The 14,565-nt window shown below is 55.8% G+C and overlaps 3 protein-coding genes across 3 annotated transcripts; 2 read left to right on the forward strand and 1 right to left on the reverse strand.

The window, feature by feature from the left end:
- The first annotated feature begins 349 nt into the window (after positions 1 to 349).
- On the forward strand, positions 350 to 2,923 carry KRTCAP2 (keratinocyte associated protein 2). The gene is given in 7 exon segments (XM_023534322.1): positions 350 to 397; positions 400 to 427; positions 430 to 447; positions 763 to 917; positions 1,054 to 1,117; positions 2,475 to 2,541; positions 2,771 to 2,923. Coding segments are annotated over 7 exon segments (486 nt in total). The 5' UTR covers positions 350 to 364; the 3' UTR covers positions 2,892 to 2,923.
- A 9,343-nt stretch (positions 2,924 to 12,266) lies between these two features.
- DPM3 (dolichyl-phosphate mannosyltransferase subunit 3) lies at positions 12,267 to 12,881 on the forward strand. Its single transcript, XM_011366425.2, has 2 exons — positions 12,267 to 12,427; positions 12,528 to 12,881. The coding sequence occupies exon 2, from the start codon at positions 12,532 to 12,534 to the stop codon at positions 12,808 to 12,810; it is 279 nt and encodes a 92-aa protein (XP_011364727.1). The 5' UTR covers positions 12,267 to 12,427; positions 12,528 to 12,531; the 3' UTR covers positions 12,811 to 12,881.
- Positions 12,882 to 13,237: 356 nt separating this feature from the next.
- Positions 13,238 to 14,218, reverse strand: SLC50A1 (solute carrier family 50 member 1; the record flags this gene model as incomplete). The annotated part of the gene is made up of 3 exons (XM_011366522.2): positions 13,238 to 13,613; positions 13,695 to 13,814; positions 14,000 to 14,218. Coding segments are annotated over 3 exons (441 nt in total), but the record flags the coding sequence as incomplete, so codon positions are not given.
- Positions 14,219 to 14,565: the final 347 nt, after the last annotated feature.

The following is a 14,565-nucleotide window of genomic DNA, read 5'->3' on the forward strand; positions in this document are numbered from 1 at the left end:
GGAGGCGGGCTCCAGGATGGCAGGACTGGATTTTGGTTTGGCCAAGAGTCTACGGGAGATGTCGAGGCAATGCTCACGGGGGAGGGAGGTTCGGGGGACAGGCACTAGAGACGACATAAATGGCGAAGAAGACAGAGGTGGGCTGGAGGCTACGGGCCGCGGTCCCAGTGACTTGAAGAGTTAAGTGCAGCTTGCACTGAGAGGCAGCAGATGCTCGGGGCGCGGTAAGGGCGGAGGAGTAGGGCGGAGGCCAAGGATGCGCTTGGACACAACCTTTCCTCCCTGCCGGCAGAGGGCGCTACGTAAGGCGCCGAGGGGGAGACCGGAAGTCGTGGGGGAAGCAAGTGCGCGTTCGGACTGACGCATGCGCACTGGCGACCGCACCCGGTTCGGCTCCAGTCTTTCTTGGCCAGAGGCGCCTATTGGACCCGGGAGCGGGCGTGATGGGTAACGGGACCAGCGGGATCCCGCGGACGGACTAGTGGGGGTTGGGGTTGGAGCGGACCAGCTTTCCTGGTCCTCTGCCCGCAGAGCTGACGTGTCCTGGGTTCCAGGGGGCGGGCATTTGCACGGGACCGCAGGGTGCCTGGCGCCCCGGGCTGAGGAATTCCTGGGGGTCGCCGTGGGCAGTTGGGGAGAGGCTGCAGGCCCACGAGTGCTGGGACTCGGTCGGGCCCTCGAGCTCCGGGACCTGATGAATCTGCCGGCGGCTCCTGGAGGGAGGACCGCGCCTGACTCCACCTCTTCTCTCATCCCCTCCAGTGGTGGGTACGGGGACCTCGCTGGCGCTGTCCTCCCTCCTGTCGCTGCTGCTCTTCGCTGGGATGCAGATGTACAGCCGCCAGTTGGCCTCCACCGAGTGGCTCACCATCCAGGGGGGCCTGCTTGGGTCCGGCCTTTTCGTCTTCTCGCTCACAGTATCCTCTGTGCGTGGAAGGGGGCGAGGTGTTTGAGGGGAGGAAAGGCGGAGGGCCATGCGGGCTTGTGCCCCTCCCGTGACCCACACAGCTCTGCCTTCCTTGCACGCACTGCTCCTTAATTCCCTCCACCCAGGCCTTCAATAATCTGGAGAATCTTGTCTTTGGCAAAGGGTTCCAAGCGAAGATCTTCCCAGAGAGTAAGTGGGAATTACGGGTTGAGTATTTGAACTCTCTCCTCCTCCAACCTCCCCCAACATGGTCCTGAGTTTCCAGGTACTTGGAAGGTAAAGGTTGTTTTGGAGAAGGAAATGTGTTAATAAGACTGCCTGGAGACGTGTGAGGCTTTTGGATCCAGCGCTTTCTTTAGCACCTAGAACTGGGCTGGAAGAAAAGACTTCTAAAAGCAAAAAACTCAATTGCCTTCTGGCTAGTTCCCCGAGGAGGTTCGAGGGGAGCAGGCAAGTTTTGCATCCATCCGTGGGGATGTGCGCTTTGTTTCACCAGAAGGAGAAGCAGGAAGGAGAGAGTTCATTGAGCGGTTCTGCTGTGAAATTGACCTAGTATTAGTGAATTCTATTTGAGACGATTGTGAAGAGCCTAAGTATCAGATGCACCACGTTTCTGTGTCAGCAGGCATCCTGGCCAAATTAGAATAACTTGGATTGTTTTCTGTTTGAAATGATCCTCACGATTGCTCATGAAATTGAGAATTGATGACTTAGGTATTTATGGAGAATTAAGTTTTAAGGCAAATTAGGGTCAGAGCCGGATCACCTAAGAAATGCCGCAAGCTCAAACGTTGACAGCAGTCGCCATCGCCTGCAGAGCCTTCGGCCAGTAGCACAAAGGTCTGTGGCCGTCGCCCTCCGCCAGGTCTTGCTCTCCCCACCGAGCCCTGTTGCGGGCCCCAGAGCTCCTTCCATCCGGCGGTGTCCCCAGGACTCCTCTCTTAGATTTGGTTTCTATGTGAATTGTCTTTATTTGCTTCTGAAAGAAACCTGTGGTGTGGGGTAGGGTTCTTGGCCCTCTGCCCACCATGCCCTTCCCAGCCAGGCAGGTGGGGTTTGCCCTTGCTGTCTGCCCTCTTACCTTCTCTCCGGCCCTACTCTAGGTAGTCAGAGACCCTTTCCTGCCCCCGGGGGTCTGTGTAGCCAGGCCCTCTGCCCTCCAACTTGTCTCCAGGGAGTGAGGCCCTCATTTTCGCCACTGGCCAGTCAGTTTTATGAATTGATCCCTACAAGGTGGCTTCAGTTGGAAAGGCCTTGACCCTCTTCCCCAAACGGGAGCAAGCCTGGCCCTTCTGACTCTGCTGTCACCTTTCGCTTCCACCGGAGGAGAGCCAGGATGGGGAAGCGGAGTGATGTCTGAGGCAGAGCTGGTGATGAGCCTGCATCTCCTGCCTCCGTGTCCCGGGCATCATCAAGGCCACCGGAGGTCCTCCCGCCGTTGTCAGCCGTTCCCTTCAAGCGGGTTCCCTAAGATGCGCATTTCGCCCTGATTGCACATGCGATCCCAGGCTCACCTCCACCCTCCTGCCCCCTCTTGCCTCCCCAGTTCTTCTCTGCCTCTTGTTGGCTCTTTTTGCCTCTGGCCTCATCCATCGAGTCTGCGTCACCACCTGGTAAGTGCCCGTCAGCTGGGTAAGGGGTGCAGCACCCTGTCCTTTGGCCCTGAAGCCTCCTGTGATGGTTCCAGCCTTCCCCGTACTCCTGCCCTGTCTGTTCTCCCTTCTTTCGTCTTCCCCATTTCCTAAGTGTGAGCCTGATTCTTTGCCTGGTGCTGGTGCCGGCCCGAGGAGGCTGCAGGCTGGCAGCGTGCCCACTGAGTTCGGACCTTTCTTCGCCCTGCAGCTTCATCTTCTCCATGGTCGGTCTGTACTACATCAACAAGATCTCCTCCACGCTGTACCAGGCAACAGCTCCAGTCCTCACCCCAGCCAAGGTCACGGGCAAGGGCAAAAAGAGAAACTGACCCTGGATGTCCAATAAAGTTGATTCTTCGTAGCTGTGTGAGCTGTGATAAGCTGTGGACCTCGTTAGCCGGTGCCTGTGTGGTGGGCGTGCAGAGCGCTGGGGCAGGGGCACCTGCTGTTTAACGGCCTTGGGGAAGGTGGGGCTTTTCTTCCTCCAAGGTTCATTTTTACCGAATATTTATGGAGTGTGGTCAGTGGCAGGTACTGGAGTGGCATTTGCTTGCGTCACATCACGGAAGAAAAGTGCTCCAATGACCTGCAGTCTTGCCCTTTGGGAAAGGGGTAAAGGCTACAGTGCAGAAGGCCTGCCCATTGGGACTGGACCGCATCTTGAGACAAGAGAGGAAGGAAGGGAAAAGCCCCTCACCCGCACTCCCACGGGGTTCCACTGACACGTGGGGGGGGGGGCTTTGTCACTCCCAGCTCCGCACCCAGAGCAAACGAGCCCCCTGCCCCTTCTGCCCCCAGTCCGTGGGGGCTCCCCACTGGTGTTGCCTCCGAGACCCATCTCTTCCGCCCCAGCGTGGAGAGATGTCCAGCGTTGACCCCTGCCCCTTCCCCTTCGTTCTGGTGCCTTTGTTTTTCTCTTGTCTAGTAGCCAGGAGATTAGGAACTTCCTGCATTTTAGCAAAGTGCATAAAACAGGGACAGGGCTGCGTCCGGGATGCCCGCCCTGCTGGAGGCGAGCGTGTGGTCCCGCTCTGTCGGTGCCCTGCTGCGAGGGGCACCTTGGCACCCCCCTCCTGCTGGTGCTGTGGGCTTTGGGGTGCGCGCAGTGCCTGGGTCAGATTCAGGTCCTCCACAGTGCCGGATAGTGTACAGCAAGACTGCCCTAGAACGGAGAGTTCTGTCCATGGGGTGCGCCTAAGTTAGGGAAGAAGGCCCAGTGAAGATGAGTGAGTCAGAGGGGTTCTGGTTAAGGATTGGAGACCCCCATCCTCTTCTAATTAGAGGCTCACCCCGGCCCACCTGTTCCCATTGGTGGCAGGAATCCCAGACCCTTTGACCCTGGGCGGAGGAGGGCGTGCCGTGCAGTTCACCCAGGGCGCCTGTAGAGGGCGCCGTGAGTCCACGTCTCCAGGAGACTTGCAACTCTCTCCCTGCGGACCCACCGTGAGGGCTGCGAGGGTTGCTGCGGGGTCTCCAGTGGAAGCCAACCTTCTGGGACCCAGAAGACGAGCTCCCTTGGGAGGGCTGAAGCCTGAGTTGGGTCTCCAGCTCCCCTAGGCTGGGAGCGGAGGCAGAGTTCAGCCGAGACCAGAGCTCCCCAGGGGAGGTGGCTGCGCTATAGGCTCCAGCTTCTTTAATGATGGTTGGGGCGGCGGCGGACGTGGGAGCCTCCGGAAGAAGGCGCTGTTGTCCGAAATGGGCCCTGGACCTACAAGGACGCTGGGCTGGTTCTGGGTCTGCATCAGACCTTGGCTGTGTCCTGACCTGGGGTGGGAGCAGTGGGCAGAGGGCCAGGTCCCAGGCCAGGGGAGCACAGACACAGCTGGGGCACGGGCCTCCCAAGATGAGCACCGGGGTGGGCCAGGTCAGGTCAGGGCAGGGAGGGGAGGAGCTGGAGAGCAGGTGCCAGGGCCAGGCCGAGGGATCTGGGCACCTGCTGCCACCCACGGTGTGGGCACCAGGGACAGCAGTTGGCCCGGGAATAATGACCCGTTCCTCAGGGAATGGGTACATTTACAAGGCAGGTTGGCACCAACCTGGGCTCTCCACCCAGCCCTTCTCCGGGGCCCTCGTTTGCAGGCTGCCTGCGCCTGACCTATCAATTAACCCTGGCAGGGGTTGCTCAGCCACCATCAGGTAAGGGGGCGGGAGGCCACCGGGGCTCCTGGGGACCTGAAAGTGAGCAGGGCAGAGGTGCCAGCCTCTTGGCCCTGGGACTCCTGGGGCTGTGCCACCTTGGAGGCTGAGGCCTGGGGCAGAGGGGGCAGTCCCATCCCCGCGGGATGAGGGAAGCCAGATGTTTCCTCCTGCTCCCTCACACGTGGCCCCGACACCCGCAGCACCCGCCGCCTGCTCCGGAAGCTGGAGTAAGTGATGCGGGGGAGGGGCGCAGGTGGAGGCCGGCGGGCAGGGTGCTCCCTGGGGCAGCGGGAAGGTGAGACGGAGCAGGAAGGGTCCCCGACCCGCAGAGGCCGCACTCCTACGAACGGCGCTGGCATGTCGGGCACGCCAGAGGGGCGGGGCGGGAGCGCCCGGGGCGCGGAGGCCGCCAGGCCTTGGCTCCAGCCCTTTCCGGCCCTTATTGTCCTTGGTGAGAACAGGACGCGGTCCCGTTCCCACTGCCCGGCCCCCCCAGCTCTGCTCCCCCGGGGCTCGGGAAGGATGTTGAGAAACAAGAGTGAGCCAGAGACGCGCAGAGACAGAGATGCCAAGAGACGCAGAGACAGAGACAAAGGGGAAGGGGTCCGTCAAAAGCGCGCATTGAAGCCATTGTGCGCCCGCCGGCCCGGGGCGCTGTGGGAACTGCGAAAGAATGGGAGGCTGGAGGCCCTGCCCTGGGGACCTCCGGCGGCCGGCCCCGGGCCACTCCTCCCTGACTTAGGGTCACCCACAGAGCCGCCTCCTGGGCAAACAATGGCTGGAACCCTTGTGCAGGCACAGTTGGTGGCACTTAATTGCTCGGCTTTGGATACATTTATTTGTCTCCCTCCCAGCTTCAGCTCCTCAGGGGGCAGGGCCAAGGTCTTGCTCCCAAGTCTCACTCCCACCCCCCCAGAGCGAGCTGGCCACACAGAGGCTGAGCTGTCGACACCTGTGGCCGTGTTCCTGTCCAGGCAGAGGGAGCTCCCTAGCTGGCCCTGGTGTCAGGCACCCACATCGCCTGGGGTGGAGGGCAAAGGGCATTGCCGTGGGCCTGCTGTCTGCGGTGTAGGCTCCGCTGTGTCCCCCCAGCCTCTGTGACCAGGCTCAGGTGCAGAGGGGGCATCCGTCCTTCCCTCTCTGCCTGGGGCCTGCAGTTCTCGGCAGCTGCTCTCTGAGATAGGCCTCCAAAAGCTGGGGAGAGGTCCAGTCCCTTCCAGTACTGAGGCTCCAAATACACTTTTAAATGAAGAAAAACTGAGGCGTGTTTGAAATGTTTACATTTCTCAAACGAACGCTTTTTAACAGGAAATCATGATACGTCTTTGTGCTCGTCACAGGGGACCATAGGCCTTAGTACACAAAGTCCCGTGATAACGGGCACATTAGGTTCATTGTATGATTCAGTCTAGTTCTGTGCGTATTTGGAAATTCTTCAGTGAAACTTAGGCGCCTGGCCCGGGGAGCCCTGTCTGCTCTTGCAGAGAGTGACCGTGTGCCGGTCCGTAGCCTAAATGTGAGGCCTGCGTGACGAGGCCTGCGTGACAAGGCCTGAGCCAGGTGGCCTTGGGGGCCCGTGAGGGACCCTTCTCTGAGGACAGCCCTCACCCTGAATAAGCCAGAGGAGCCGGGAAGCCCGTTTCGGGCTGAGGTCTGAGGGCTGTGCCCCCACAGGTACTGCACAGACAGGGCCACAGGAAGAACCCTCCACACATCCCTTCTGGGCCAGGAGCTGCCATGAGGGCCGCTTGGGGGAATTTCTGGGACTGCGATGTGTGAGGTACTTGGACTAACACAGGGAGACACCCCTGCCGTCCCCGCTCAGCTTCCAGCCCCCACTCCGGCCTCTGTGACCGGTGCCTTCTGACTCAGTGTCAGGATCTGGACGGTCCCCGGTGGGAAAACCCGGGCCTTGAAGCCAGACAGACCCCGCTCCAGTTGGGCGCCGGCTTCCCAGGGGAAGCACTTCGCGTCCCTCAGCTGTGAAACGTGGTGATAACGCCTATGGCACGTCTATGGCACTTCGGCAGCCAGGCGGGACCAGCCTCACTAGCAGAGTGCCTGCCCCATTTGGCATCTGGCAAATGGTGTTTTTCATTTAATTGAGCTCTGGCCGCTCGCCTGTCAATGAGCTTTGTGTTCTACAGACATTCTCAAGTTCAACCCTCACGTCAGCCTTGTGTGGCGGCCACGTGCTGGTTAACTTTACGTGTCGACTTGGCTGGGCCACGGTGCCCAGATAGTCGGTCCAACATTACTCTGGATGTGTCTGCGAGGGTGTTTTTTGCGAGGGCTTCGCATTGAAAATGGGAGTAAAGCAGACTGCCCTCCACGACGGGGCCTCGTCCAGCCCACCGAGGGCCTACGCTGAGCGACAGGCTGACCTCCCCAGCAAGAGGGGAAGCTGCAGAGACCGGACTTCGGGCGTGAGCTAACGTCGGCCCTTCCCTGTGCCTCCAGCCTGCTGGAGCCCCCGGCCAGCTCTGTGCTGGAGGAAGGCAAGGTTTCACAGTGAGACCTGCGGACTCCGGACGTGCCGGCCTCTGTAACCACACGAGCCAATTCCTTAAAACAAACAAATAAACCTGTGTCCCCCCGACTAATACACCCATGTCAGCGAAACAAAACGAGGTTAAGATGACCCACTAGGCAAATGGCAAACGGAGCTGGAATTCAGATCTGTCAGTGCCCGCCACGCTGCTTACCCACGTGGTCACGACAGGCCACCTGGGCCCCACCTCCTCGCTGACCACTCAGCTCCTTGTGCCCGTCCCACGCTCACCCCATATCAGCCCCGCCGGCATGTGCCACCTGTGCCAGGCCAGCTTCCCCCTCAGGGCCTTCGGCTGGCTGTCCCCACGGCCGGGGACACGCGTTTGGTGGACACCTGCACTTCTCCCTCCCTTGCTTCATTCAGGTGTTCTTGCAGATGCCGCCTTCTCAGAGAGAAGGGGACAGCGCACTCTGCCCCGTGAGCCCCTTCCCCAGCTGCGTCGCAGTACCCCTCACTGCTTTACCCTCTAAATAGTAACTCGAGTGTTTCCTTCTGTCTCCCACCAGAGACTTTGTCTGCTTTGCTCACCAGAACGCTGCTCGAGGTCTCATAGGTGCTCCTTACATATTTGTTAAAAGGAGAACCAAGACCCCACTGGCAACGCAGCTCCGTCACACTTCGGGCTCAGCTTCCGCCCCGCCTCAAATCGCAGAATCCCCGAATCGGCCAAGTGCTCCTCGCAGTCACCGGGCCTGCTCTAGTTCTTCCTGCCCGGGCTATCTTCCTGCCCCATCGCGTTCCCTCTGGCTCACCTTCCCTAGGAAACTCTGACCCTCCCAGCCCCTGCTCCGATCGGCCGCAGGATCTCAGATCCACCATTTCCTCCAGGAGCCTGGCTGTAATTTTGTAAGTATGTGTTTTTGTTGATTACGTGTGTGTCTGTCTTTGTCACCCTGATGGAACTGTGGGCGCCCTGAGAACAGGGATGGAGTCAACACAGCCTGACCACCTGGAACCTTCTCCAGGGACTAGCGATCACCCCGGCACCTGTGGGTACATGGAAAGCTTTACTGCCTCGTGGGATCCGCACAGGCACACGTGGGGGTCGCCCACTCCTCTCAGAGGTAAAGCTGCTGACCTGAGGGCCCAACCCCCCAACACAGATACTTTTGTGGGGTCCTTCATAGCCTGGCCTGGTTTTCCAGCCTCATCTCCTGCCGCAGGAAGCTGTCTTTGTCCCAGAGACTGTCTCTGAGGATGACTCACCGTCGACTCTCATGCGTCTGTGCTTTGGTGCAGATTTTCCCTTCGCCTGGCATGCCCTACCCCCACCAGAATGACTCTTACTCACCTTTCCAGTATTAACCTGGCGTCAGGCCCCTGCGAAGCACCCCCCGCCCCCCAGTCAATTCCTTCCTCTGTGCCGTATGTAATTTTGCTCCCAGATTTGGAATTTCTCGCCCTCTGAAACCAAAGCTTGCAAAAACAGAAAACCCCAACAAACATGAGCTTAGCCATCTGCAGAAGTAACTTACCTCAGATGGTGGTCTGAGAATGATGGGAAGAGGCTGGGCTAACTCCGCGGGGGCTAAGGTGCGTCTTCAGCCCCGAGATGTCACTAATAACAGCTATTCATAACGAGAGCGACTAACATTCACTGCGTGCTTCCCAAATGCCACACGTTGTTTTCAGTACCCTACCTACATTACGTCCTTTAATTTTTAGATCAACCCTATGAGGGAGGATTAATCATTGGTCCCATTGTGCAGCTGAGAAAAAAAGGCTCAGAGAGGTTACGTTACTTGCCCAAAGTCACATAGCTAAGTAAAGGAAAGAGCCAGGACCCAATTTCTGGACAACTGGGCTCTAAAAGCCCCAATTTTTAACCCCTAACCTGTGCCCCTCTCGTACCCTGCTCTAATCACGTGTTCCGTGTCCTCCTGTGACAGCAGAGGAGTGAAGACCTGTGAAAGATTGGGGAACAAGGAGTTGGGACCATCAGAATCTGCTGGCTTTCGTCCGGTACTTTCGGCCAAGGCCAAAGACCTCGCGTCTGGCAGAAGAAAGCCTCTGGAGTAGTTCTCTCTCCTGGAACCGGGAATGCTGGGTCATTTTCTCTGGAGACCATCAAATACTAACCTCTCCTTCCCTCTGTCTGTCATCTTACACTTAGAGAAGGCCTGCTGGGTTCCCCACACTCTGCTTGGTCCTGGGAAGAACCAAGCAGGGAAACCAAAACTCTATAGCTTGACATAGCAAGTGCCATGTATGAGAGAGAAGCCGTGGGAGCTCGGAGAAGGAAGACGGAGAAGGAAGACGGTGAAGGAAGACGGTGACCGAGCCCACGGGACACGGTCAGGGCCCAGGAAGGCTGAGTGGAGGGCACGATGCCCCAGCGTGGCATCAGGGAAATAGATAGCCCAGTTTTCTTGTGCCATAGTTAGGGTGTCACTTTTCACATTGAATTTTACCGCGAACGCACCAGGAATTAATTCTTGGAGAAGGCGTGAGGTTGAAATCTAACTGAATTTACTTTTTCAAATGGTAAACTACTTGCAAATGGTTTTCAAGTAATTCATCTTTCCTTACTTGAGATGATGTGTCCATCATATGCTAAATTGGTATATGTTTGATCTATTTCTCCACTTTTTATTATGTCCCATTGATCTCTGGAGGGAAATACTATATTGCAGTGGCGAAATTTGCAGGCTCCGAAGTCAGATTATCTGGGGTGTGCCTCAGTTTCCTCATTTGCGAAGTGGAGATAATAGTATGTACTTCATATGATGACTGAAGATGGAATGCGGTAATGCACAGAAGGTACTCATTACAGAGCAATCAATTGATGAATATCAGCTGCCATGATGATCCCTATCTGCCCATTCCTGGACCAGTAACCCAGGAGGGTGATATTACTAAGCACATAGCTTTGAGCTGATGGAACAGCTCTGCTACTTACTGTCTGTGTGACCTTGGGCAAGTTACTTTTTTTTAACCATGTCTCTGCTCGGGTTTCCTCACTCAGACATGGAGAGATAAAAGTACTTACTGCAGTGTGTGATGAACATTAAACCTAACAGTGTCGGACAGGGCATGACGCATAGTCGTCCTTCAATGAATGTTTATCCTTCTGATTATTACAATGTTGTACTTTCTTATCTGCTTTTATATGTTGCAGCCCCTTCTCATTATCTCCCCCCCCCCACACACACACATATTTTCTGGGGAGCGGCAATGGTTCAGAGCCAGGTCTGCTATGGGTGAATAAGATGGAATTTCTACATTTGCAAAGCTGACGCACAACCCCTGACCTGTGTTGAAAGTCACAGTGCCCAGTGAGGTCTTGAGTGAGTAACCAGGAAGATTTGGGAGGAAATGGGGAAGGGAGTGGGGGTGGGGCTTTGATGTTCATAGAGTAAGTTTTAAAAATGGTTTTATTTTGTCTTAATTCTTACTTTAACAAAGGAATTTCCATAGTGTAAAAAGCCGACTAGTTCTACAAGGCGTCTACTATTTTTCTCATCCTTACACACACTCATCCAGAAAGTGCTCTCAAGCTGTGGGGCTGCTGCTTTTGGTGCTTGCCACTATATTTCTAAATAACACGCTTAGATTCTTCTTCTTCTTTTTATTTTATTTTATTTTATTTTTGATATAATCAGCCTCTTGCCTGCCTTGGAAGATGAAGATATGGTTCTCTCTAATCCTGACTACTTATAGGCGCCCCACCCCCACCCTCTCAATTCAAATACATTCCAATTTTTAATTAAATCGGTACTCTGTGTTTACGTTATCATGGCTTGGAAATATTCTTCACAGGAGTTCTGTGGTGTTTATACTAAGACTGTAAATCTTTAAGGACTGCTTTTGTTAATTAACACAAAGGGCTGAGAAACTTCCTTCTGTAAAATCTTAGTCGCAAACTTCGGTATTTAAAATCAGTTAGTGAGAACAGAATGCCCCACTCCTGCCTGGAGGTCTGAGCCACGTGGATTACTTTGACATAAAAGAGCAGCCATGCTTTCCCACCTAGATGCAAAGCTTCAGATGATGGCGTTCTGGACACGACGGTCTCGCTTTACCTTAACTATGTAGTTATCTATTACATAATTGTCTAAAATTATTCTAATTTTGTGGTTTCCAAGTGGACCTTCAGTCCACTTCTCATCCCAGGCTAGCTGTTGGTTCCCTCACTGATATCTGCGCTTCCCTCGAACTGATCAGAACACTGCTTTACTTAAATATTACCTAAACTCCACCTTTCTCATATCCCGTTTTTGCCTTCGATGAGCCCTTCTCTGCACAGTTCCTCCGGTGTGTGTTGTCTCTTGCAGTGACAAGTCAGTAAACCTAATTCTGTCCAACATACAGTTATGTTCCTACTAGTCTTTACTGGGCAGGCTTTTATCAATTCTTTCCTTTCTTTTATAGTTCTTTGCTTTCCCGGAAGTGGATAACTGCCTGACCTTTTTCCTTTACTGGGTTGTCTACATACCTATCATGAATTCGACCCTCAAATTCTTTGAAAGATGTATAGCCTGTCTCTCAATACCTTAAACACATCAGGTAATACTTCCCACACTTATTTCCCTTAAACACAACCTCCCGGAGCCCTCCTTCCCCCCCCCCCCCCCCCCCGCAAGCTGTACCGGCTGCTTCCCTGCGTTTCTTTTTAAAACTATGACAACCTTTGTTCTAACACCTGTCTCAAGGCATCATCGCTGGTTGTCAGTGCCTCCGTCTCCCTGACTCCTCCTTTTCCCCTCCCCCCCAGGAGGGGCCGAGTGTCTTGATAGCTCTGTTTCTCCAAACTCTATCATGGGGCTCAAGAAACGTTCCGGTGAATAAGAGTAAATAAACAAATGAACCAATAGGATTTCTATGGAGGGGAAGTGACGTTTAAAGGGAACAATATTAAATTCCCACGTTGTTGCAAGGTTTAATGTGGCCTCAGGCTTTCTGCAAGCCCCATGCAGGCTTGGAGCAGGGTCCTGAGCGAGAGAGGAAGACCTCGGCCGAGGAGGGAACGAGACCGCGGCCGCGCGCCCTGCAGGCGCCGCCAAAACTACAACTCCCAGAAAGCTGCGCGGAGGCGGAGGGAGAGCCGCGGGGACTTCCGGACGTGACGTCAGGGCCGTGCGGAAGGGGAAGCGCGGCGCCGCGGAACGTGTAGGTTGCGGGCTGAATGGAGACGCCGAGGAGGGCGAGAGGGATGGCGAAGCGGCCCTAAAGGTAGGTGAGACGGAGCGCGGTGGCGCGGGGCGGAGTGGGTCCCAGGTGGAGCGGCGTTCGCGAGGTGGAAGGACCGCGAGCTCTGTTTCTCTTCCCGCAGCACCATGACGAAATTAGCGCAGTGGCTTTGGGCACTGGCGCTCTTGGGCTCCGCCTGGGCCGCCCTGACCACGGGAGCCCTGGGCCTGGAGCTGCCTTTGTCATGCCGGGAGGTCCTGTGGCCACTGCCTGCTTACTTGCTGGTGTGCGCCGGCTGCTATGCCCTGGGCACTGTGGGCTATCGCGTAGCCACTCTTCACGACTGCGAGGATGCCGCCCGTGAGTTGCAGAGCCAGATCCAGGAGGCTCGAGCCGACTTAGCTCGCAGGGGGATGCGCTTCTGACACCCTAACCCCATTCCCGCCCGGACGGCCTCCCGTCTCATCCCCCATTAAAGAGCGAGTGTACTTCCTAACTTCGTTTAGTTCGAGTGTGGAGCATGGGAATGGGGAGTTCCGTGTACCAGCCGTGAAAGGCGGACGAGGAGGCAAAGACCCCTTCTCAGGACGGGAACGGCGTTTCACTTTTACGGTCCTTTTCATCCTGTCAGGAAGTTCTTCTTGAAGCCTAACTTACATTCTCCTTCATAACTTCCGAGCTCTGTTCTTTTTAAGGTCTTCCAGGTCTTGCCCAGGTTGCTCTGGTTCTTGCAGATACCTTTCTAAGCCAGTCCTACCAGCCCGAGAATCACTGAATCAGGCGGTCTACCCACCTTCCCCCCGCAGGCCAGGCCCGTCGAGAATCACTGAAGAGAGAATAAGCCTTGCCGGGCAGGGGTATATAACAGTTTATTTTAAGGCACATTCTAAGGATTTCACCCTCACCTCCAAAATTAAAAAATATAATCTCTAGAAAATAAGTGCTTCATCTTCCCCATCCCACCCAGTCTTCTAAGTAAAGCTTTCTTTGGTCCCTTGATTCAAAGTTCTCTTTCTTTTCCATAAGCCACGACACCTGTGGAGCTGGTCAGCAGGAACAGCTGAAACAAGGAGCTCTCTTTGGTAACAGGTTGGCATTAAGGTGCCTGGTGGTCAGGTGACCTGCCTCAGGTTTGCAGGAGCTGGTAGTTCCTGTCTTGCTCCTGAGGGTACTTCCAGAAAAGCCAGAGGCGAATGAGGCTGGTGAAGATTCCTGGAAGGTTGGGCACCTGAAATCACAAAGGCGGCTATGAGGCGAGGAGCTGCCTTTCCACCTGGCACACCTGTCACCCCTTCCCAGTGCTGCGCACCATGATGTAGGGATCTCTGAGTCGAAACCCGTAGAGGGTCCAGGAGGCAGAGGTGAGGAGGGTGGCTATGGTGAGTGAGAAGGAGAGACGTTGGGTTGATTTAGTCTGAATGACTTTGGCCTGTGGGAGAGGATGAGACAGTTCGAGCCCAGACACAGCAAAGCTTCCACGTTGTCTAAGTTTCTTCCAAAGTCAAACATGCCACCTGGTCTTGTGACCCAGCCTTTCCCTCCTGCTCCCCACTCCCCACCTCTACCGAGCCTGACCCTTATCTCCCCCGCCACCTCCCTGGACACCTCACTCACCAAGTCGGCCAGTGGCGAGAGGTACATACTGATGGTGAAGACACTGCAGAAGAGGCCTAGCTGCTGAAGCCTGGCTTCGGTGTTGGGCACCAGGAGCCAAAAGTAGCCAAAACCCAGGAGGAGGACCCCGAGCAGGGCTGCGGTCTGTAGGAGCACAGCATGCTGCCAGGGAGGGAAGAGTCTTACTTCTGGATGGGCCAGGAGCCCTCTCTGCTGAAATTAATTCATCCTGCCCTTTCCCAGGCCACCGTGCACCCTTTGTCTAAGCCTCCAGTATTGCACCTGTCACAGCCTTTCCCCCAGCAGTGGCTTCATCCACCCACAACACTGGAGGTTGCTCAGGAAGGGAAAAATACCTTTTTGTGAGCGTGGTATACACAGTAGGAGCTTAATAAATGCTTGCATGATTGAATAGGGAAGCAGAGCCGGTGGCCCTGGCTCTGGAGGAACTATGGAGACAAAAAGCCCTTCCCTGCAGCTCGCTGGGCAGCAAGGCACCACTGGGCGGGCAGAGCTCCCAGCCTTGCCAGAAAAGGGGCTTGTGTGAGTCTCAGGGCGGTTTCGTG

The sequence above is a fragment of the Pteropus vampyrus genome, unplaced genomic scaffold, assembly GCF_000151845.1.
Source record: "Pteropus vampyrus isolate Shadow unplaced genomic scaffold, Pvam_2.0 Scaffold124, whole genome shotgun sequence".
Lineage (NCBI taxonomy): Eukaryota > Metazoa > Chordata > Mammalia > Chiroptera > Pteropodidae > Pteropus > Pteropus vampyrus.